The sequence below is a fragment of the Lepisma saccharinum genome, chromosome 1 (assembly GCF_977018435.1).
Source record: "Lepisma saccharinum chromosome 1, izLepSacc3.1, whole genome shotgun sequence".
Taxonomy (NCBI): Eukaryota; Metazoa; Arthropoda; class Insecta; order Zygentoma; family Lepismatidae; genus Lepisma; species Lepisma saccharinum.
In genome coordinates this window covers 20,308,909-20,332,632 of record NC_139229.1, presented here as the reverse complement: position 1 = coordinate 20,332,632, position 23,724 = coordinate 20,308,909, and the positions used below count along the sequence as shown (strand labels likewise).

The following is a 23,724-nucleotide window of genomic DNA, read 5'->3' as shown; positions in this document are numbered from 1 at the left end:
CTACCCCGATAGATGGTAGACGTATGTAGTTGTAAATATCATGGTATTCCACTTTTGCCGACCATTCCACATTCGCCGCCTCTACTCTAATTTCCTCTGAACGTATAGAAAGTCATGGCTTATATTGGTATCATACGGCCACAGATATACGGCTTTAAATAACATGACAAAGAAGATTTATGCACACTACTACTCATAATAATATGCATACAGTGGCGGCGATTAGAGAGCGAGGGGAGCAGTTGCGCCGCCACTTTTGCCCCCGCACTATGCTAAACCCTATCTACAAAGGGAAATATACTATTTGGAACCCAATCGCCGCCACTGTATGCATAAAATATTAATCAGAAACTTTGCTTTTCTCCAACTGCAACTAACATAATTTTTGTTTTTCAATAAATATTCAATTCTTCATCTATTTGACATAACTTTCATTGCCAGAGCACTTGTTTTTATATTATTATTATTTATATATTATTCCGATCTTAACTACAGGTAAGCCGGACCCTGTGGCCGAGTGGTTAGCACATCGCGCTGTGACGCCAAGGGTCCCGGGTTCGAATCGGATCCCTCTTTAAACTGTAGGTCCAGTCCTGATTAGCCTTACTGTGCTTAAAGTGGACTTAAAACACCAACTCAACAACAACAACAGCTTTGCCCAGTTTGGAGAAATCTGGGGTCAATGCTTCTTGTATGGATCAACATGTCAAAAATGGAGTACTTTGGGGGGGGGAGATGTTTATGCAAATTATCCTAACTGGATGATGCTTTATGAGAATTTTCTTAACTGAGGGACAGCATCTTCCACGTTCCCTCCACTTTGAGAATTGCTGCACGCTATTCATTTCTTGTCTGTGCTGCCTGCACACCTTGAGAAAAATCCTGTGGACACCCTTGATGTGTAGGACTCGAGATTTTCAGCGTTAGGAAATTTAGAACATTTCCTGTCGCGAAGATCGGAGTTTTCGAAGTTCCTTGTCCGAACAAAAAAATTTCCGTCCACCACACCCCATTGAAGTTTTTAAAATGGCAGTGTCTGCTGCCACGTTCTTTTTCTGCTGGAACCTCAAAAAAGATGCGCGTGGCAGTAGACTCGGTCTTTGTTTTATCGTGATTTCATCATGCTATGTATGCAATTACGTCTGTAACACATACTGTGAAGTTGTAGCGATTACTTTCACAAAAATGTTTTAAGATTAGGTCCCTCAGCATTCTTCTAATAATAAACCTAAATGCTCTCGTAGTTAGGTTAAGTTCTATTAGCATTAAAATAATATCGCTAAATGCTTTCTAAAGATAAAGGTTCTAAATTACCTGTACATTATCTTTTATTTTTTTAATTGGTGGTTATAATTTACTTTTATTTGATGTTTTTCAGGAATTCATTCCCACTAATCATAAACTTGCATTTCTCTCGTCTTAATCTGTTCTTAAGATTTGTAACATCCTCTTAGCAGACGAATTACGTGGCAGCAGCAAATTTGATGCTTATTCTTACTGCTGACACGTGCGTGGCAGCAGACTCGGCCTTTTAAAATATTTTGGTTTTTGATATAGTGACTTTTTTTTTAGAGAAAAACAAATTAGTGATTTATCGTTGTGAATATGGCACTTGGCAACACTGGCTTCTGTGGAAAATGAAAACTTTGCGGCGTGCTCTATGATGATGGATTGTCTCAACATTTTGATATATATTGTATAGTGATTACGTAGATGTAGAATCATAGTTATAACAACATCAGCTACACTACAAATATCTCTGACTGCACGTACTCGTGTTAAATATATACCTAACAAAATGTCTACGAATCCTAAACGAACGGTATACGTTGGTAAGTTGTCGAAATATTATTTTTATATTTATATTCATCAATGTGCATTAATAGGAGAAAATATGGAGCGATTTTACAATACTGGGAATTTCTCCATTTTGTTTGAAATTCGGCATACTCACTAATTTTGGCCCCCTGATCACGAATCTGCAGTTAGAATTTGGGGTACCAGTTGTATAAGCCGGAGACACATTAAACTCGTTTATTTTCAAATAAAAATAATTTCTACTTACCTCATATGCATACCGGAACATTTTTCAAGCTGGGGATCACTTTTTTCCATGAAAAAAGCATTATTTTTAACATTATAATCATTTATTGGTCATTGCTAATTCGGCGGGCAAATCTTGACTTGCGTTGTCTATCGTCAGCTGATATGCAGTATCGTCAGCTGATGTTCAGTGTTTCCAAACTTATGAACCGATAAATGCCGCACAAACTATTCACAAAAGGTTTTTAAGCGAAAATTGAGGCTATACTCTATTTTACGTCCTTATCTGCATGGTGATTGCTTCTTTGCGTTCGTGATGCTCGATCATGGTGCGGCACCCGGCATCTCTTCGGGTAAGTACCTTTTTCTTTTTACACTTTCTGTTCACGATAGTTCACTATCCATTCACGGGGTCGAGGTATGCCTACGAGGTTAGGTTAGGCCTGTTAGGTTAGGTTCCATTAGCACTCATTTCACCCCTAAATATGTGCTTCATCATCTAAAAAATTCCTCAGTACGTTCAATTACGCATATCCGGACAACATTGGTTTTTCTCGATTGACTCCTTCAGGAAATTTTTCCTCCCCTTGGGATTAACGTTGTTGAATTCCTTATAAAATAAGCTTTCCAACGATATATGACACGTATTCCTTAGGAAAAGGACGTAAACTAGAGTCTTACCTTAAATTGAAAAAAAAAAAAAAACGCTCACACGTCATCTTGTAAAACTACCGCGTGGTTCCTACACTGGCAGGGGGTTACATAATCGAATGCACGGAACATTTGATTCACGTAGTCGACGGTAATGGCGGCACGAGCTATCATACAACGGAGATGCATGAATGACGAAAAATACCTTACTTACAGGCCAAATAAGTTGCACAATTCGGAAAAACAATTTCCCCGGCTTCAGAAAGTCCTCAAGAACGCAATTCCGTAAGTACTTTCTCGTCTTTTCTCCTGTAAATTTGAAGAAATCCGTCTCCGACTTATACAATCATTACCGAATTTGGCGCTCACACGTGGAAATAGCAAAATAATATAAACTCTTATTTCTACACCCTCGATTTCCAAATTTCCCACCGATTCCGGGCTCCACCCCTGGGGTAATTGACCTACCGCTCCCAACCGCTAACGCGGCCCTGCCTCCGCTCCGCTCCGGCTCCCCGGCTTTCTCTATAGAGTCCCTGTTAGAAATTGGCTGGATTCACCTGCCCCCAAATAAGTGCCAAATTTATACGTGAGCACCAAATTTTAAGTGCAGATTCGTGATTACGAGGCCCAAGTTAGTAAGTATCCCAAATTTCAAACAAATTGAATAAATTCCCTGTATTGTTAAATTATACCGAAAATTAATTCTCCGATGCACAATAGCCTTTGTCGCGTACACTTCCGTAGATTATCGTGCTTGTGTTTTGTCGATTGCATGGTTTCCAACCACACCATTGTTTTACGAAAATGTAACATGTCGTGGATTTGTGGTGAAATTCATACCGGTTGTGGAAGATCCACTGGATTTTGTAATTGGGTACTTGAAAAATGGGTAGCCCCAAAAACCATTTACCCATAGCCCCACGAACCATTTCTGGCAATTTTAGGTTAGGTAAGGATAGTTAAAATTTTGTTTATAAAATAATGCGAAGAAGCTTTTAAAAAAATACTTGAGTATTTTTTGTGTTACGAAGGTTGAAACACTGCATCGACAAAACACAAGCACGAGGCGCAATGATCTGCGAAGGTGTACACGCCATGCTGTTTGTTACGGAAACGAAACAACGCAAATAAAGAAGTACTCATAATGTGAAAAATTGACATTAATTTCATCAAAAAAATGTGAATACACCTTCAAGAATGTTCCGCCAAGCAGATAGGTAAGTACGAATGTTAAAAGTGATGAAACAAAGAAGTTACATGTGTTTGTGAAATACCAAAATTTCATGTAGGCTAAATAAAGGTGGAAGCATGTTTCATGATGACAGTACCTCATCAAATGCCATCAAGTTCTTAAACAGACGTTTAAATTCAGCTAATGTATTTGGTGTTAAGCTATATTCTATTCTTTCAGTTAGTGTTTCATTCGTCATAGCTAGACAACATTTTCCTAATAAAGATTACAAAAGCCCCGTATAGTTCAGTGCAATTTTTTACGCTAGGTGTAGTGCAGAATATTCGACAAATGCCTGTCTGCTGCTTTAAACGTTCATTTGATTAGTGGTCATACACCACACCACTCCAGAACGTAGTGCAAATGGTTCAGGCACCAAATCAATGAAGTAGACTAGTGTGTATTTCATCATGCAACTAACTAGACCCGTGGGTGCAAGGAGAGTCAAGAAGTGCAGCGAATTAGATGGGTCTAAAGTGTGAAAATGATTTTGATTTGTTTTATTTTACTTTGCTTTTCTACCACTTTTGGCTAATCATGAAGGTGTATATATGACAAAGTGATAAATGTGAAAATGAGTGTATCAATAACTCTGTAAATGGCACAGTACTACAACCTTGGTGACAATGAAGTTCGACCAGAAAGGAATACGTGATTAAATGCACAGAGGCATAGGCGGTGGAATGGGTGACTCGCAGAAGTGATGCATGTGTGTAAGAGGAGGCGTGTGAGCAGGCAAGAATCGTGATCCCAGCATGTTGCACCCAAGGTCACGTAAAGAACGAAAACGGGGAACTATACGCGTGACATTGAACTTCGACCAGGCACCAGACCCATACGGAAAATTCCAGATAGTGGCACATTCGACGGAAGCATGACGTCACGGACACGATAAGGGAGTCCGCCGTATATAAGCACGTGCTGTGCACCGAGGAACCGCAGTGCATCATCACCATGGCCAGGGCAAACCTATTGACAACACCGTGAGGAGAAGAGTGGTGGAGTTGCAACGGGATGGACAGTAAACGGGAAATAGGGCGCCAACTGAACTTACCCAAGTCAACTGTCCACCGCATCATCAAACACCACCAAAATACAGGTACTACAGAGCCAGGTAAGGCCCCCGGTCGAAAACGCCTGCTGAGCGTGCGTGACCTACGGATATTTAGGCGCTATATCCAGACCAACAATCATGTTTCTGTGTCCGAATTACGACTGTGGACTCGAGAACGCTTTCACATTGAAGTGTCAACCAGAACCATTCGCCGTTACCTACAGCGATGCGGTTACCGAGTGTACAAGGTGAAACGTAAAACCTTCCTTTCCATGTTGAACAAAGGCAATCTACTACGGTGGGCACGAATGTACCGGGGATGGACATTTCGGCAGTGGAACAGGGTTTTGTGGACGGACGAATCCATTTTCAATGTTGTGTACGGGAAAATACGGAAAACAGTCATTTGTCGGAAGGAGGAACAGAATGAAGCAAAATGTTATGCACGTCGGGTACAGAAACCTGCGTCAGTGATGGTATGGGGATGCATGACGGCATCTGGGGTTGACCCACTACACGTCTGTGAGGGCATTGTGAATGCATACGCCTATACACGCATACTGGAGCGGCATCTTCCCACAGGCGGCGTCTCATCTTTCAACAAGTCAGTGCCAGGCCTCATACAGCGTGGCTGACAAGAGAATGGTTGACTCGCCATCACGTGCGAACTCTGCCATGGCCACCATCGAGTCCCGACCTCTCGCCCATTGAGAATGTGTGGCGTGTTCTTAAGCGACGTGTGCAACAGAGGGGACCCACGACAGTGGCTGCTCTTATCGCCTGCCTGCAGGAGGAATGGCACCGCATCGATGTGGAATACCTTGAACGACTCGTCCGCAGCATGCCCCGAAGCATTGCCACAGTTATTCGCCGACGGGGCGGCGTCACACCATGGTAAACAGGATCCCCTCTAACAGTGGTCGAACTTCAATGTCACGTGTAGATGGACGAAAATGTTTTATTTTGTGTGGACACCATACATTGCTGCGTTGCAGCGGAAATTTATGTTTTTCTTTGTTCCATGTAGCCTGCTGAATAAAATATGTTCAGCATATGCATGTGTTCTCCTTCTTTCACAACGCACTCCTATATTTGTGACTGGTCGAACTTCATTGTCACTAAGGTTGTACTAAATTCAATTGGCTCTCCAATAAATATTTTAGTTTCTTCAATATTTTCTATTATTGCACTTCATGACGAAGTCAGTTACATTGGTTGCCTGTCCCTTCATAAAAAGAAATTAAACGTAGGATCATGAAAATTATATTTTAATCTAATTCTTCGTTGGCAATGGCATTTTCATTCTTTACACATTGTATACAGAATCAAATACTACATATCTAAAAGTTAATTCATCACATACTTTATTGATAGTGCTGTGTATTTTGAAGATATTGCCTTGTATTCAGTTTACCAGGGCCCCATGAGAGCATGGGAAATACAACTTGAATATTTCTGCTAAGTGAGTTCTAAGTTTTTAAGCTTTGGGAAGCCTATGTCACTCATTATCAGAGATTGGTTTGGCTTTAAAGAGTATTGTTACCTCTCGAAAGCTTAAGAACATATTTAGAACTTCACAATTTTAAAACCTGAGAAAATCTCTTGCAGTATTTTTACCCTAGGTGTAAGTATACATAAATTATCTTTTAAAAATATAATTTCTCTAAATATTGTCTTTATTTAGCAGCCATGTTTCAGCCTCTAGGTCTGCTTTCACAACAGACCCTTGTCATACCAAGTGGTTATAATAAAAGCTTCCCTTCTCAGTGCCTTCTGGAGCCATTTTAAAACATCAGATTGTGATGAAACTTGGCATAGAAGCTATGGAGCTGTCTGGTGCACAGTGAATAATGCCCTGCTGTTGAATCATCATTCATGCTATCTTATACTTCTAAAGGATCATTCATGTTGATGGCGTGCACATTTCTCTACTGTCAAACTAAAAATAGAATTTTGAATGTCTGATTTCTGGTTGTTCAGCACCACATTTCCACCTGGTGGTGAAAATTTGAACTTTTTTTTTCATCAGCGCTTGCTTTACCATGATCACCATAGCCTCCACCACAATCCGTTGCAATTAAAAATCAGAAGATAGATGTTCCCTAAGTGTGTAAATGTACTAAAGGAATATCCAACATGTAAGATTAACTGAAGCATAGTGGATTAAAAAATATATAATTTCTCTGTTTTTGTAATGTAAGACATTTTAGAATTTGTCTTTTGAAAGCAACAATGCAGAGCATTGTGTTTTAAACCTACTGGCCTAACCACAGTAGGGGCATTCCAGTATTACGTGTGACATTTCACACACAAAATCTAATGTTCTAGACGTTAGATTGGATTAAAATATTCATGATAAACTGTTTTCATAGATTTGTAAAGTATTTTGTGGTGTCTGCTAACAAATGAAATAAAACTTGAGTATGATGACATAGCTTGAATGCATGAAAAGCATTAACAAAATTGTGTTGTGCAGGCCTGGATGTTTGTAAGTGTCCATTCATCATATCATCACTCATCCCCATCTTCGCAAGTTAGCCAAAAGTGGCACAAAGCGAAGTAAACTTGTGTGTGTGTGTAATGCTTTAGAAATATAGCAAAATTTGTACACACTTTTGATTTGTCTGTGAAGGATGCTAATAATTTTTGCTGGTGAACTAATATGCAAATTGTATGCATTCAGAATCATCTATACCTTAATATTTTTAAGAACATTAATAATTTTCAGATCAATTCATTTTGTTATTTACATGGATCACTTGTAGTGGAATGCCTCAGTAATGATTAAAAAAAAAATCATGATGTGTCAGAGGATTTAGTTTGGGTTGCTTGACAATTTTCATCTTTTCCAGGAGGATTGGCTGAAGAAGTGGACGAGAAAGTTCTGAACGCTGCTTTCATTCCATTTGGAGACATTGTAGATATCCAGATACCATTGGATTACGAGACTGAACAACACAGAGGCTTTGCTTTTGTTGAGTTCGAATTTGCTGAAGATGCTGCTGCTGCAATTGATAACATGGTAAAGTTATATTTTTTACCCACTAAAAATTTGAATTTGAAAATATCCTGATGAGACGTTTCTGTTAGCGAAATTCCACACAAGCAATGTATGACATGTTGCTTGGGAAAGAACCTTAAGAAATAAAAGTAATGTTTCACACTGGAGTGTTGTCACATGATACACATTTCGGTTGGGTTTTACACCAGGGTGTTTTTACTTTAGTTTGCAGTGTACCAGTTGTGCCCACACAGTGAATACTTATCTTAACAAGCTGCATTTAAACTGCAGCTGAGATACTGACAAGTTGATGATTTTGAGGCTGAATGGGGAATGGATCTTGGTTTTTAGTATTTCGTGCCAATGAGCTGCTGAACCAACCTGTGGTTCTCAATCTATGTGTGTTATGGCTATTCTAGGTGTTTTCTGCAACATCAAGTTCCCTGTGGCTACCTTTACACATACAGTTGAGGGAACTAGTTCAACATTACACTAAATTATGCACCAAGTCATAGTTTATCATTGTTTTCAAGATTTTAACAAGATATAAATGTAAGGTAAAATTACTAGAATATAACAATGCCAAAGGTTTTCTGACATTCTGAATAATATATTTGGGGCATTCCACGAAAAGTGGTCCTGCTCCATGTAAATAACAAATCATCATGAACATTATTATTATTTTTATTTGCATTAAGGTTTAAATGTTTGTGAATCTATATAATCTACAACAACAAAAATTACTAGCATGTGTAGCCTATATGGTTCACAGAGAAATGAAGTTAAACTTAGCTACATTTTTAGTGTCGCACACATAACACGTTTTCGTTAATGCTTTTCATGTTAATCCAATCTCTTCTAGAAGCTTACATTTTATGTGTAAAATGTCACACACATAACCCTGGAATGCCCCATTGTCAAGCAAATCTCAGATTTATTAATTTGGTGTAAACACTGTTGTATGGCTTTGTACATCATTGTTACAGTGAAAGATTAACAGCTTTCTTTTGTTTCTAGAATGATTCTGAACTCTTCGGAAGAACCATCCGGGTAAACCTTGCTAAGCCTCAGAAGATTAAGGAAGGAGCCACGAAACCTGTTTGGGCAGATGACACATGGTTACAGGAGCATGCAGGGGAGACTCTGAAAGAAAATGAGGAGAAAGAAACTGCTCCTGCTGCTAAGAGACCAGCGGAGGAAACTGAAGAGGTAGACTGATTTACATACATTTACAAGGCTTATTCTCTATCTGCTGTAAGAGCAAAGTCATTGTAAACAAAAAAATATTTAGCTTCTGAGAAACCCTATTGGTTATTGCAATGGCAGCTGTGAATACCATATTTACGCATGTATAATGTGCACCCTGGTTTTTGATGGGGAAAAGCAAGAAACAGTTGTATCTCGTATATGATGCACAGTACAATTTAGGTTCTTCCTTAGTTGTAGGTCGTAAATCTATTGCTAGATGCACACACGTTCGGAAAATAAAAAAAGCAAAATTTCGCTACAAAAACAGTCAATTTTGGGTTGAAAAGCGGTAAATAAAGTAAAATTTTGCTGTTATAGCTGTGAACAAGCGGTATATAAAATAACATTTTGGTTTTAAAAATGTGAATATAATCACAAATTTGATTGAAAAACTGCACTTACTACACAAAATAAAAATATCCCTTCTAATAGCACATTTATGTCGTTACCAGAATATTAGATTTATTCTTGTATAAAGGGGTCCATTTTTGCTTCTCAAATACTTACAGCAGAATTAATGAATTTTCCGTGAATTGCATGACTCTCAGAAAGTGTTGCGTCTGTAAATAAACTCTAAATTTCATTTCTAAGGGTCTATTTTGCAGTTCATTTCTCATTATTTCGTGACAAGACAGGGTAGAAAATGCAGCTCACACCTTTCAGAAACATGAAAAATTAACATTACAATATGTTATTTCACATTTCGTGTTTTCGTCAAAAACAAAATATGCATGCCTCTAAAGCCAGTCTCACACGGCAGTTAGGTACGTCGTCACTTCACCGTCGACTTCTAGCTTCGTTACTTAACGATCGTGTGAGAGCTTTCTCTTATTCAGTTCCTGACAGAATTAGAAACCGTCTCTAAATCTTATCGTTAATACCATAGAACTACCAATCAGAATTGAGGAGCACACTGGCCAGCTGAAGTAGGAAGTAGAAGAAGAAAGGCAATAGATGTTCGACTGTTTATTCAAGGTAACAAAGAAGAAAAAGATTCGACCAATACAGCTGTGTAAATGATTGGGGCGAATGTTTTATTTGTTGAGTGAAGAGTCTACTAATTATTATCGTTTTAAATAAATAGTTCATATGTCTAAATTTCCTACTGTGATACTTTTATTTTTATTTTACTTTCACAACCGACGCGAATACTATTTTGAAGTAAACAGTAAGCACTGAACAGCCACATGCGTATGTATTTGGCTGTAACAAATAGACTGTGCTGTGTGTAGCTAGTGTTGTAATGATATATAGTTATTAATTGTAATTAGTTCTTCGTGGACTTCAAAGTGAATCTCACAATAAGTATTTTAGGACCAGAGAAGTGTCAATGAAATATAAATATAATTTGGTAACTTCATGTAAACACCACAATGTTGTGAATTTTCTGTAATTTAATTTACTAGCTCATATTGGGGAATATATTTCAAAACCGTACGAAGAAGGGTTTCATTAGAATATACAACTTCTATCGTAATATACGGCTAAGGCAACTTTATGCTAGTGTGTCTGTAAAGTGGTTTATCAACTTGAAATACCATATGTTGTATACTCACATTCACTGCCACAGGTTACATGTGCTACATCTTTCAAACAGTGCCAATGTTATTATATTATTCTTTTAAGAGAAAACATAATTTTCCCAAATCTTCAGCAGTTAGAAGCATCTAAACTTGCGAAGTGGTATACCGTGTTTGTGCAGTCGCTATTTTTAAAGGTGCGATTTTAAGGATCATGAAGACGTAAAAAATCTTACGGTAGTTTCGAGTCAGACATGGGCAGAGAAGGGGGGCGGGGGGCTACTTAACCACTGTGTGAGACTGGCTTAAGAATTATTATTATTAAAAATCCAACTTGGCAATTTGTGTTTGTGCCTTTTGATATATACATGTTATACACAGTGTACTGAAAACATGCATGATTTGATGTTGGCTGTCCAAATTATTCTGTGCATAATACGCACCACAGTTTTTGGAGCCAAAACTTTTGGGAAAAGTGTGTATTATACATAAGTAAATACAGTACATTGCATGCAGCAGCTATGTTGTGGGACCTTATATTAGTAGTTGTATTGCTGCAACCAATATGTTCATGGGCAAAATAACATCGGAACTAGCACATAGGAAAGATACTGTTTCTCAGAAGTTAAGTTTTTTTTGTTTACATTAACGTGTTTGGCACATCCTTCTTGTATGCGCTGAATTTAATTTTCTCAGACACACTTTTAACCTTCCCAACAATTTATCATGCATGTTGGGAGATGATGGCACCATTTAACTAATGTTTTTTAGCTTTTAGAGAAGAGTGGGGCCCTTTTCCACTGTCTCCTTACCTTTTCAATGTGCTGTGCTTGTCCTTTTACAGCCTTTAACCTTTCTCAAAGGGCTCTTTACACCTCTTTTTTAACTCTCAGTTAAGTAAGTTGAGGCACTTGAACAAGCCTTTGCATGCCCATGCCATAGTAAGTTCCTTCCAACTTCAAACAGCACTCATCAGTGTGTCTGGCAGGCCTGTAAATAAAACAAAACTCAGCTGGCCTGGTGAGACAATATTTGTGTGTAGGCACAGTCAGTAACGAATTTCCTACTGCCATGTGTTCACACCACCTGTGAAGATTTTATCAGTGGTCACTCTGTGATTCTATTTTTGCAAACTAAAGATCCTGGGTTTGAATCATAGCCTGGGCATGGGTGTGCCTTCATCACATCATCATAATCTTTACGATTAGTCAAAAGAGGCAGAAAAGCAAAGTAAAATAAACAATATCAATTAATCATTTTGAAAACTAAAGGTCACTTTGCAGCTGTTATTCATCAGAAGATGTGTTCTGAGTGAAGGGCATTTCAAGAACAACAAGCATAGCAAGTGTTGTTCATTTATATTACAAGTGTATCAATTCACTTAGTGATTATAATAAGACGTAAGCAAGTTACTAATATTTATCCACGAAAAGTTACTCATAGAGGTTCTATTAATTTTGGTGGCCTCTGCCACTATCCACTGAGGAACTTGTTGCTTCACTGCTGGGTTGGCTTCCGGTTCCTGTTCGTTTTCCCATGTGCTGCTAGGGAGCGCTAGAGTATCCAGTTCTTCTGCTGCATGAATCCTGGTTGAATCTGCACTTAGCTTAAATTTCTACATAGTACATCTCCTGTGGTGCCTAAACATAAGGTATTATTTATTGTATCCATTCCATTCTGCTTGATGCATTACTTACGTCATATTTCACTAGGTTTATTCAGTTTTATAGTTGTTTTTCTTCCAGGAATCTGAGCCAAAGTCAAAGAAAGCAAAGAAGAACCCACAGGTGTATTTTGATGTCAAGATTGGGAAGTCAATGATTGGGAGGATAATCATGATGCTGCGTGCAGACATAGTTCCAAAAACAGCAGAAAATTTTAGGTGTTTGTGCACTCACGAGAAAGGCTATGGCTACCAGGGAAGCACAATTCATCGGATTATACCAGGATTTGTATCCTTTGCAGTATCATAAACTAAGTCCAGTTCGTTTACCTATCATTTCGGTGCTTGTCTTGCATGAGATGTCACATTATTACAAGTATTGGATTATTAGATCCAAAAGAGTAATATTGTCAATATTCTGTAGTGTGTTTAGATCTCTAATTAAAATAAGTTTTTTCTTTTCCAAAATGTATTTAAAATCCATTTTTTGCTCATTTAGGCTATTTGGGAGTTGGACTTTAATTATTTAAGTATGATACAAATTACTATGCAATTTTTCTCCACTGGGGATCAAACCTGAAATCACATGATTTCAAAGCAACAGCATCACTACTACCCAATCCAAGTGGCAATAATTAAAATAAGTAAAATAGCATTCCTACATACACTGCTCCACAAAACTTAAGCAACTCTGTACAACGTGTGATAGGTGAGATGTGGTGCCCATTCAACACTTGTATGAGACATGTACAAACATAAGGAAGCACATGCAGTGCGAGTGCACTCTATAATGCATGAGCAGCACCTTATAAACCAAGATTAACAGCTTGTGCCTGCCAGCGCAAACCACAGCCTAGTATTGTCCCAGTCCTCAAGCAGTGAAGTGGTGGTTCGTGAGTGGGATATCAAGTGTAGACACCTTGAAATGAATCGTAGACATCATTTGAGTGACGTTGATCGAGGTCGAATAATTGGACGACTGGAAATGGGTCGGTTCCAAGTGGAAGTGGCACGTGAATTCAATGTGAATAAAAGTGTCGTGTCAGGTTGTGGCTTTGCTTCCAAAATGGTCCTACTCTCAGTAGACGTCATGAAGGAGGCCATCCGAGGACGACATCAGCAGCTGATGACCGATTTCTCACAATCACTGCCAGACGTAACCACCAAGAGTCCTGCTCTCAACTGGCAAACGATTTGTTTCAAGCTACGGGACGACGTGTTAGTCGTCAAACTGTTCGTAGGCGGCTGAATAAAGCAGGACTGTATGCCAGGAGGCCTGTGCTGTGTGTGCCATTGACATAGGAGCACAAACGTGTGCAATACACATGGTGTCAGGAACATGTTAAATGGGGAGAAGACCAATGGGTACGACTAACGTTCTCTGATGAGTCTCGATACAGCCTATCGTCTGATTCTGGTCCGATATCCGTGTGAAGAGAGCCAGGAACACGATATCACCCTAAATTCATTGTTGAAAGGCTGTCCATTGGAGGTGGTTCCATCATGGTGTGGGGTGGTATCATGCTGGATAGGAAAACTGACCTCCATATTGTGGAACATGGAACTTTGATGGCACAACGTTATCGGGATGAAATTCTCCATTCACGTGTTCTCAACATCCATGGAGCATTTGGTCCGAACTTACTTTTTATGGATGACAATGCACGCCCACACCGTGCATCTATTGTGTCCGATTATCTGGAGACAGAAGACATTGCCCATATTGAATGTCCTGCATACTCGCTGGACCTTAATCCAATCGAGTATGTTTGCGATGCTCTTAGGCGTTGAATAGTGCAGTGAAATCCACCACCAGAACAATTCCTGAACTGCAGACAGCCCGCTTAGAGGAATGGCCCCGTCTTCCTCAAGACTTGATAACCACTCTGATCCACAGAATGGAGGCCAGATGTCGTGCCTGTGTGTCTGTTCGAGGTGGTTACACACCGTATTGACAGCCTGTGCCCTCTCAGATGCAAGCTTTTCATGTAGGGTTATAGTGGTGTTGAACTTTCTGGCCACCCTGTACACCATATCTGCATTGTTGGTGTTCATTTGTGTTGCATTGTGCATCTGTACCTTCCTTATGTTCATTAAACTTGGTGAATTGACATTTTCTTTTCATTTAGTCCTACTTTGTTCGAGTTGCTTAAGTTTTGTGGAGCAGTGTACTTATTCTGCAGTGTTTAACTGAATTTATGATGGATGTGGTAAATGTGGTTTTTAAAGTAAAGTTTCGCATTTCCACGTTGCAAGTTGGATTTTATTATTAACTTTGAAGGTCCACTGCCTTCATTAACTGAGGATATGACATCTGGGATGGATATGGTTGTGCATCACTTTGTTTGATTCCGGTGGCAGGAACTACTGCCACCCAGTAACAAAGAAGCGACGCACTACCATCTCTGTGTCCTTGGTAAATGACAGCAGTGAAAGAAAAAAAAAACATCCAACTCATAATGCGGAAACACTAACTTCACGTGTGTAATAGCTCTGTTTTCTAACATAAACTCTTTTAATATATTGTAGGGATGGGACCGATTAATCGGTACTCTATCGGTATCGGCTGATATAGGCATATTGGTTTATTGATAAAATTACCGATTATTTTACCAATCTGATATATCGATAAATATCTTATAATTTAGTGCAAAATTCTACCATTTTGTTGTAATTTTTATGGATAATCTCGATGCCCTACTTTCTAAAAAAGTAATTGTCTAAATATTTAACTTATTTTGCACTGCAGTCACCTTGAAACACATATTTATTAAGGAGATCAATGAACATTTCAGGTTCTTTAAGTACTATTTCTAATTTTATATCGGTATCGGTGAACTTTATATCGGTACTTTTTCGGTATTGGCCAAAATTTCATATTGGCCCATCCCTATTATATTGCAAAGTTCATCTATGTGCTTTCTGGATAAGATAAAACACACACAAAACTTTTATAGATAAAGGAAATAACAGCCGTAACTTTATTGAACATAATTTCAGATTAAAATCTTACACAGAAACTTTCAGCGAAAAATGCAGGCTCGACCAAGACCCAAACCTGGGTCTCTGGCATACCGTGCCATTACTCTACCACTGAACTACCGAGCCGGCCTGGCCTCGCCTGATTTTTCGCTATTGCTGTTTTATTTACCTGTGTGGAATCTTCTCTGCCAGTGCTACCACAACAGGATCTGTTGCCTTTGAAACACAGTAGACTTCGGCATTGCCTGGTTCCTCCCTGCGTAGAGATGTGTGTGCCTAATCTTCAATAAAATCTTACAGTACCAATATGATCATTCTTTTTCATTCATTCTTTTTCATTTGATGAATAACATGCATTAACCAGAGTGTATCTAAGTTAGAAAAGACACTAATTTGATGAACCCGTTTTTAGATGAGAGGCGTCAAAATTTTATCATATTAATTATACAATCTCTGATTCGTGTTTTCATTTCCTTGACTTGAGTAAGATGTGTCAGGGAGGCGATTTCACCAACCACAACGGCACTGGGGGACGATCCATTTATGGGAAGAAATTTGAGGATGAGAATTTTACGCTGAAACACACAGGACCTGGAGTTTTGTCTATGGCAAATTCAGGGCCCGACTCGAATGGTTCACAGTTCTTCATTTGCACAGCTAGAACAGAATGGTAAGCTCAGTATTTTTATTTTTTATAAGAGTTATCTTATGCCAAGATCAATTGAAAGTAAATACCATTGGGTTGCTAAAGAAAATGAGGTCTTTTTTAAAAATAATATTTTTTTATCATATTTATCATCACAAGGTATACTAATTTTTTTGTTATGAATCTGACTGAAAATTTATCTGCAGATATGTAATGAAAGGTTGCAGTCAAAATGCCATGAGTAATGGAATAGTGAGAGAATGGGTTAGACCAGAGGTCACAAAATTTCCCCACCCATTGAGCTAATTTGCAAAAGTGGGTTATGTTTTAATAATAATGTCTTGGTGCATAAAAACTATAAGCTATAATGAAATTATTCTTGTTAATATTTATTTTTTTGAAAAACCCTGAATACAGAAAAATCCATTTTACATCAGGATATCAACAGGAAAAGAAACTAACAAATAATAAGATGTACAGTAGGGCTGAGCTGATTGCGATACCTATGTATCGGTATGTGTGAGTATTGGTTGATTTTCTTTTACCAGTACCATCTGATACCAAAGTTTTACAGTGGCTACAAGAGCGGGCAAAGGTAACAGCTCGTCTCAACATTTGTCCTTTTTAAAAGTTTGTTCACCTTAGATTGGGAGACCAGCACAGGAAGTTCCATATATTTTCCTAGAAACACTGGATCGTAAACCCCCACCCTCCTGGCAAGCAGATGGCAAGATCAAAGGCATGGGTAAGTGAAAGCTGAACCCAAACGTGACTATGAAGACATGTAACTTCTTAGTTAATGCTGTGGGAAATAAACCATTCATTACCAATTCTTGCTTGAAGCTCGTGGTGGTAAGATAGGTGGATGTTCTTAACCCCCCGCCGCACTAATGCTGGATCAGGTAGGTGCGGAGTTCTTGGAAAAGAGGGATGAAGGTCACAGTGAAATTAGCTTTAATTATCTATGTTCAAGCACGAAAGGGAATCGGCAATTTACTTATCCTCTTCACTTCTGTCTTTCGTGTGACTGCCTGTATTGGCCAATTATGGCTATTTATTTCCGCCGAAAGCCGGCTCCCGTGGCGGAGTGGTTAGCACATCGCGCTACGACGCCAGGGTTCGAATCCCGGCCTGAACATGGGTGTATGGTAGTGTCCATTCCACATCATCACTCATCCCCATCTTGGCAAATTTTTAGTAAAAAGTGGCACAAAAAGGGAAATAAAATAAATGCAAATCAATCAATCAATAATTTCAGGCAAGATTAGATTGAGAACATACGGCTTTGAATGACAGTACTAAGAAAGATAAGCTAATCGGGACTGGACCTACTTTTTAAAGTGGGACCTGAACCACTATGTCTCTCCACTGAGTATCAAACTTGCGATCTATTGATTACAACGCGACAGCAACACCATCGGAGAGCCCCCTCTAAAGATTTATGTACACCACTACTTACAATCATATACATAAAATATTTCCAGGAACTTTACTTTTCGTCAAATGGATGTACCATCATTCTTTTTGATATTAAATAAATATTCAATTTTTTTACTTTTTTGACATAAATTTCCTTGCCATGACTGTTGTTTTTACACAAATTTTGGCAGTCTTAACTACATGTAAGCTAGATGATGAATATTTTCTGTTTTATCTCTCATTTTATAGCATCTTTTTACTATTTATGTAATAACATTTAGTCAAGATAGAAAGAACAAAATAAGTATTAACGTTGTCTTTCCTCCATTTCTTAGTCTGTGGTTACATACAACAATACTCCATACACATCGGAGAAATTAAGTACTAATTAATTAATTTTCATATTACAAATAATTATATTAACATATTAAATAGAAACAATTTTATTATTATATTTGTGAGACACTTGGCTCGGACTGGCTTCCCAAATTATATATTTCTAAACACGTGCCTAGTGATGTGACGAGTTAGTATGACTCGGTAACTAGCCTTTTTTATTTTATACTGGAATTATACAAGTATCGGCATCATTCATGGAATCGGTATCAGCTCAGCTCTTATGTACAGTGTACACATACTCACATACATATATAGCAAGAAAAATAACTAGAGTAAGAATATTTACATTTTAGCTGCTTGATGCATGCTGTTCTGTAAGTCTGTTTCAATAGATGGAGTTGTAAATGGTTTGTAGCCTGTAGAGAAGTGACCTTTGTTCTAAGGATAGTCTTGAAGATTTAATGTAAATGAAATTGCATTTGCTGTTGGTATGTGGAATTCTGATATTAACAAGTGGCAAGAGTTCACTAGCGAAAAGTTGTCCAATCATGATTCTCAATAGAAATGTTAGATCTGAAAAGTTGACGTCCAAGAGAAAAATCATGAATTTGTAGAGTGGATAAAATTTCGTGTTTGGAAAATATTGCAAGGGCTGGACATCTATGTTTGACTATTCTAACGAAGAAATTTACTATTTTGTCTGTTCTCATTATATTGCTTTGACCAAAACAGGAACCATATTCAAGAATAAGTACAATGCACAATGTTTATTCTGTAGATTAATCCAAGAGTTTTATCGCTTTCGAAGTTATGCAAGCTATATGGTGTCTGAAGGTCAGTTTGCTATCAAAAATGATTCCAAGATCTTTGTGGTGATGTATGAACGGAATAACCTGGTTGCTGTACTATTGAATTTTAGGGTAAACCTTATGACAACAGATATTGCTGGATTAAATCCTCTCAGAGAAAGTCATCAAATAAAAATTGTCTGTAAACTAGTATTTGGAGGATCTTTAGGTTCAAAAGATTTTAAATTAACATTACTAATTTCTGTGATAGCCACAGAGCATTTTGAGTATTTTCTCTTGAGGCCAAACAGCCTGACTAAGTTACTGTATGTTCTTTAAAGGCACTGCTTGGTAGATCTATCACCAAAATTTATCTTCAAAGCTTTGGAATTTAAGTTAGCGTGGGAAGTCTTCTAAAGTATATCTTATTAGGAAAGAGGGGATTCATTTAGTCACTTGTAGAAGAGTGTTGATGTTAGCTATAATAAAATTTAACATTTCATATTTCAAGGGGATTTGATTTATTTTACTTTGCTTTTTGTGCCACTTTTGGCTAATTTGCAACGATGGAGATGAGTGATGACATGATGAAATTGATGAATGAACAATCACAAACATCCATACACAGGCCAGGATTCAAACCCAGGACCCCTGGCATCGTACCGCGATGTGATAATCACTTCACTATTTCAATTGGAGTACCTTTTAGTAAGTATATATTTTGCCCAGTAATTTTATGATCAAAAGCCCTCAGAAAAGTGGTAATTTCACTTACAATCTACTTCTACTTCTGAGTGCTCATAACCCCCCCCAATAAAAAAATATATATATAACATTTTGCTGTGGTGGGACTATCAAAATTGAATGTATTCTGTGAGAAAGCTTAAAATCGATGTTCCACTTCACTTTTAACAATATGTACTTCAGTATAATAATATATTGTTGTTTTTTTTTCAGGCTGGATGGGAAACATGTCGTATTTGGCCATATCATCAGTGGGGTTGATATAGTGAAGAAAATGGAGGTAGGCTATTAATTATATTTTGTGCAAGCATGGAAAGAATATTAGTTAATTTGTTCTTTACTTATTTTCTTTGTCATGATTACAAAAGATAGGTTCTCAATGTTTTCCACTTCACCCTAAACTTCGTAGACACTCAATTACACATATCACATAACAGTGTAGTTAATATCCAATAAATTCTTCCATTTTCTTTAAATAATATATACATAATTGTTATATCCTGTTTTCATAAAGTAAATATCTAAATTCAAACTTACCTTTTTTGAAGCACGGGTGCCCAAACTTTTCATAAGTACTTGAGCCAATGTGATGGACCATATTATATTATGTACGTACATTAAAGATGATGCATAACATACAAAATGCAGTTAAGTGGTAAAATCTAAGACATGAAAAATCATGGTGGGCCAGACTTGACCCACAGTCCATAGTAGGGTAGCCCTATCCTAAAACAAGTCCCAGTAAAAGGATTTTCAGGTAATGCCTACTGTTTACACTGTGATCTGAAGCACTGTGCCATATGCCCCCACCAGAGATGATGTGGTTGGTAGTTTGTCATTTTTCACAGAATTTGTGTTCTCCTTGCAACACTGCCGTGTGCTGTTTCGCAGCAGGAAATGACGTCACAGATACAATCAAATGTTGTGTTGGGTTGCCAGCATCCAGGCGGCAAAATGGTATTTTTTTGAATATCACCAAAGGTTCAGAATATTTATAGAGCGAGAAATTGACAGATTTTTTTTGTTTTTGCAATATATTTCATCAATATTAATTGTGTGTAGAAAATGGTAGCACATTTTGAGCAGAAATTTTCATATTTTCACATTGGACTATTTCCATAAAGACAATGTATTTAGATGCATATTGGAATATGCATCACAATGTCCAAATGATGCCAATTGGAATCATTAAAGAATTCCTATCCAGAAATATATTTTTCACAAAAAAATTGATATTCTTGTTTTTTAGACCTAAATACAATATAAATTTTAAGAATTGTTTTTTTTTTGTTTGACAGAAAAAAATCAGGTCAGAAAGGGTTAACTGTCCTTTTTGGTAGGGGTTCTTCATTAAATAAAAAAATATTTTCTCAGTTGGTAATTTCCAACTTTTTCTAACTAGGGGATTATTAAAGGTTTAGAAATACAAAAAAGGTCAAGGATGTTAATTTTTGTATTAGTAAATTTTATCAGAACTGTTTTTTGATAGCAACACAAGCATCATATCAATCCATCACTGGTAAGCAGGTGAGGACTTCAGATGGCATAGTAGTAAGGTCAACCTTACAATCAAGGGGTCCAGAGTTCAATACTTGGTGGAGGTACATTTCATATTTACTGATGTATTTTTTTTTAATTTTTTTTTTGTATTTGTATTCACAAGGAATAGCGATTAGGGGGTGATTCTGATCCCACTTCAAACTGTAGGTCCAGGCCTGATTAACCTTTCTGTGCATAAAGTTAACCTAAAAATAAACTCAAAGTAGTAAACAGGTTTTCTGAAACTTAACATTTCCTGTTATGTTTCGTACTAGGTTCTTTAATACCAAGTTTAGAAATAAACAATAATGAATGATGATTAGTATGTTTAAGAATTGACTGTACTTTATGAAGTGAATATGTATTTCACTCATTGTTCCACAGATTTTCAAAATATTGCGATCAATTTCTTGTGGCTTTTGTCAGGTATGTAATGATTCAGCATGGGATGGGAAAAACAGTTGCAATATTTTGAAAATACATTGAACAGTGAATGAGTTAATTGAAATTAATTATTATCTGCCATGCAACTGTCACAATTTCATGAGATTGTATGTGTTACTTTTCATTGCAGAAATTCGGTACCAAAGCTGGATTGCCTACAGAAAAGATAACGATATCAGCTTGTGGGGAGCTCTTGTAACCATTTTGAAATTTGGATGCGAGAGAGACTCAAACTAATGAAGTGGTAGCAGTAGTGGAAAGCAGAGACAAATGTGATTTTTTCACACACTATCAGTGGTCTCTAGTACTAAACAGGGGTCCCGAGTTCAAATTCCACCCTAGGATGGGTGTTCTTTGTGAGTATGCCTTCATCAATTTTTTCAAGCCAAAAGTGGCACAAAAGCGACACTACATGACAAAAAAAAATTAACTAGAGCTAAATGAAACAATTATGTGCTAACACTTAACATGTTAACTGCCATGTGAGTTGTATTTAACTTATTCTAGTTTTTTGCTTGGGGCCTCGTGAAGCTTATTTAATTCTCTTTACCGTGGGAGCCATGTGGTGCACCGGCAACTCACGTTACCATGCTGTAGCATGCATGTTACGTGAAGAGTGGCACCTTGGACAGAATTTTGCAGATGGTTTGTGAAAACTTATTTAGTGATGCTGTTAATGTTACAATTAATACAAACAATATAAAAAGTGTTTATCAGTATCGATACAATAGTGTACGGCAGAGTAATGTTACAAATAACAAAAGACTCAAAGCTCAGAAAGAAACAATAAATATACTGTGAGCAATGACATGCAGCGTAATAATTGATTCTACTGCCGCATGAGTTGCACATGACTCATGCCCACAAAATAATTGAAAATTGAAAATAACCATTTTTCATGTGATTCATCAAGAAATTTATTGCTTTCAATGTTTTTATTATATTCTCATAATAAAACATTGTGGTCCCAGGGATTTTTTTTTCTACTATTGTAACAGTCAATGTGTTAATATCTAATAATATATACATTTGTATCAATTATGCTAGTGTACAAATTCATATTGAAAGCCGTGCTGATTCAAAAGAGAGAGAAAACATACTAGATTCAAGTAATTCTTCAAGCTTTCCTGGCAGTGAATATTCAAGAGGTTTTCTCGGGCAATCAGCCAGGTGATTTCCGGATAGGCTTCCGAGCTTTTGAGACCTAACGTCATTCTCATTCTCAGGGATTGAAGTCTTCAATGGACCATTTTAGTGTGACATCATGAGTCCAAACAAATCTACCATGTGTTTTTTTCTTTTCCTATCCCGAGCCATTGAGATTTCAATCGGAAAGGTTAGCTTTAAGAATTGTGACAGCAGTTAAGAAGCAAAATTGTGATGCGTATCCTACATCAATGTAAAGATGAGATTTCAGAGAATACGTCTATATATAACACATACCTTACAGATGAGAATGTAAAGAATAAATGGAGTAGGAAATCGAGTGAAGCGAAAGCTCCTAACGATGTCCGATCTGGAATCGCAGCCAACAGCCACCGCAGCTTCAATAAGCTGCTATCATCCATGGGCGGCAGCGTGACCGACTTGAGATCGAGTGAGCTTCGGGCCTGCTTCGGCTGTGCTCTGAACTGGAATGTCTAGATTTTGTATAAAATTGCATGATTTTCTTACTCTGGTTATTCTCAATCTTATTCACTGTAAGGCATGTGTTATATATAGACGAATTCTCCAAAATCTCAGCTTTACATTGATTTACAATACACATCACAATTTTGTTTTATAACTGCTGTCACAATAATTAAAACTAACCCTTCCGATGGAAAATTCAATGGCTCAGGATAGGAAAAAAAAAACAAAAACACATTTCCACTTTGTTTAGACTCAACACTTGCTCCATCGTCTGCTGTAATGTCACCGCTAATACGGTCCATTCCTGAAGATGAGAGTGACGTTAGCTCTTGAAAGGTCGGAAGCCTCCGGAAATCACCTGGCTGATTGCCCGAGAAAACCTCTTCAATAGGTTTAAGTAGTTGTTCATTAAATGGTAATAAGTTCTCATTCATGGCTGAGTCATCTCATCCATAACTAGTTTGCTGTTGTTGTCAATCTTTATTTTTTGCCGTGTTATTCATGAAATGTAGTGTTTGTACGATGTCACTTTTTCCCAAAATTTTAGCTGAAATGATTCCAACAGTGACATGAAAGCAAGTGAAATGGCTGTTTCCCATGATTTTTCACCTATCAGAACATTTTGCATCACCAAGCAAAGTAGTAGTGGTGGGGTTCTGGGAAAGATTGAGTGCTCACCCACAGTCAGAGGGGAGTCGTAATATGGGTATTACTTCTCCCGTCTAAGTTCCTTTTTTCATAATTTTAATATCAGCTGTATATGTTAATAAAAGAAAC

General features: G+C 37.6%; 1 protein-coding gene across 1 annotated transcript; it reads left to right on the top strand.

Annotated features, from left to right (window-relative positions):
• Positions 1 to 1,745: 1,745 nt before the first annotated feature.
• Positions 1,746 to 23,257, top strand: cyp33 (peptidylprolyl isomerase cyclophilin-33). The gene is made up of 7 exons (XM_083129437.1): positions 1,746 to 1,832; positions 7,835 to 8,004; positions 9,001 to 9,192; positions 12,497 to 12,703; positions 15,885 to 16,066; positions 19,546 to 19,612; positions 21,446 to 23,257. The coding sequence occupies exons 1-7, from the start codon at positions 1,799 to 1,801 to the stop codon at positions 21,512 to 21,514; spliced, it is 921 nt and encodes a 306-aa protein (XP_082985563.1). The 5' UTR covers positions 1,746 to 1,798; the 3' UTR covers positions 21,515 to 23,257.
• Positions 23,258 to 23,724: the final 467 nt, after the last annotated feature.

Excerpts from the sequence above, each read along its gene's own strand:
- cyp33 (XM_083129437.1), top strand. The coding sequence starts at position 1,799 with ATGTCTACGAATCCTAAACGAACGGTATACGTTG. Across the intron at positions 16,067-19,545 it reads TGCACAGCTAGAACAGAATG|GCTGGATGGGAAACATGTCG; the intron begins GTAAGCTCAGTA and ends TTTTTTTTTCAG. Across the intron at positions 19,613-21,445 it reads ATATAGTGAAGAAAATGGAG|AAATTCGGTACCAAAGCTGG; the intron begins GTAGGCTATTAA and ends TTTTCATTGCAG.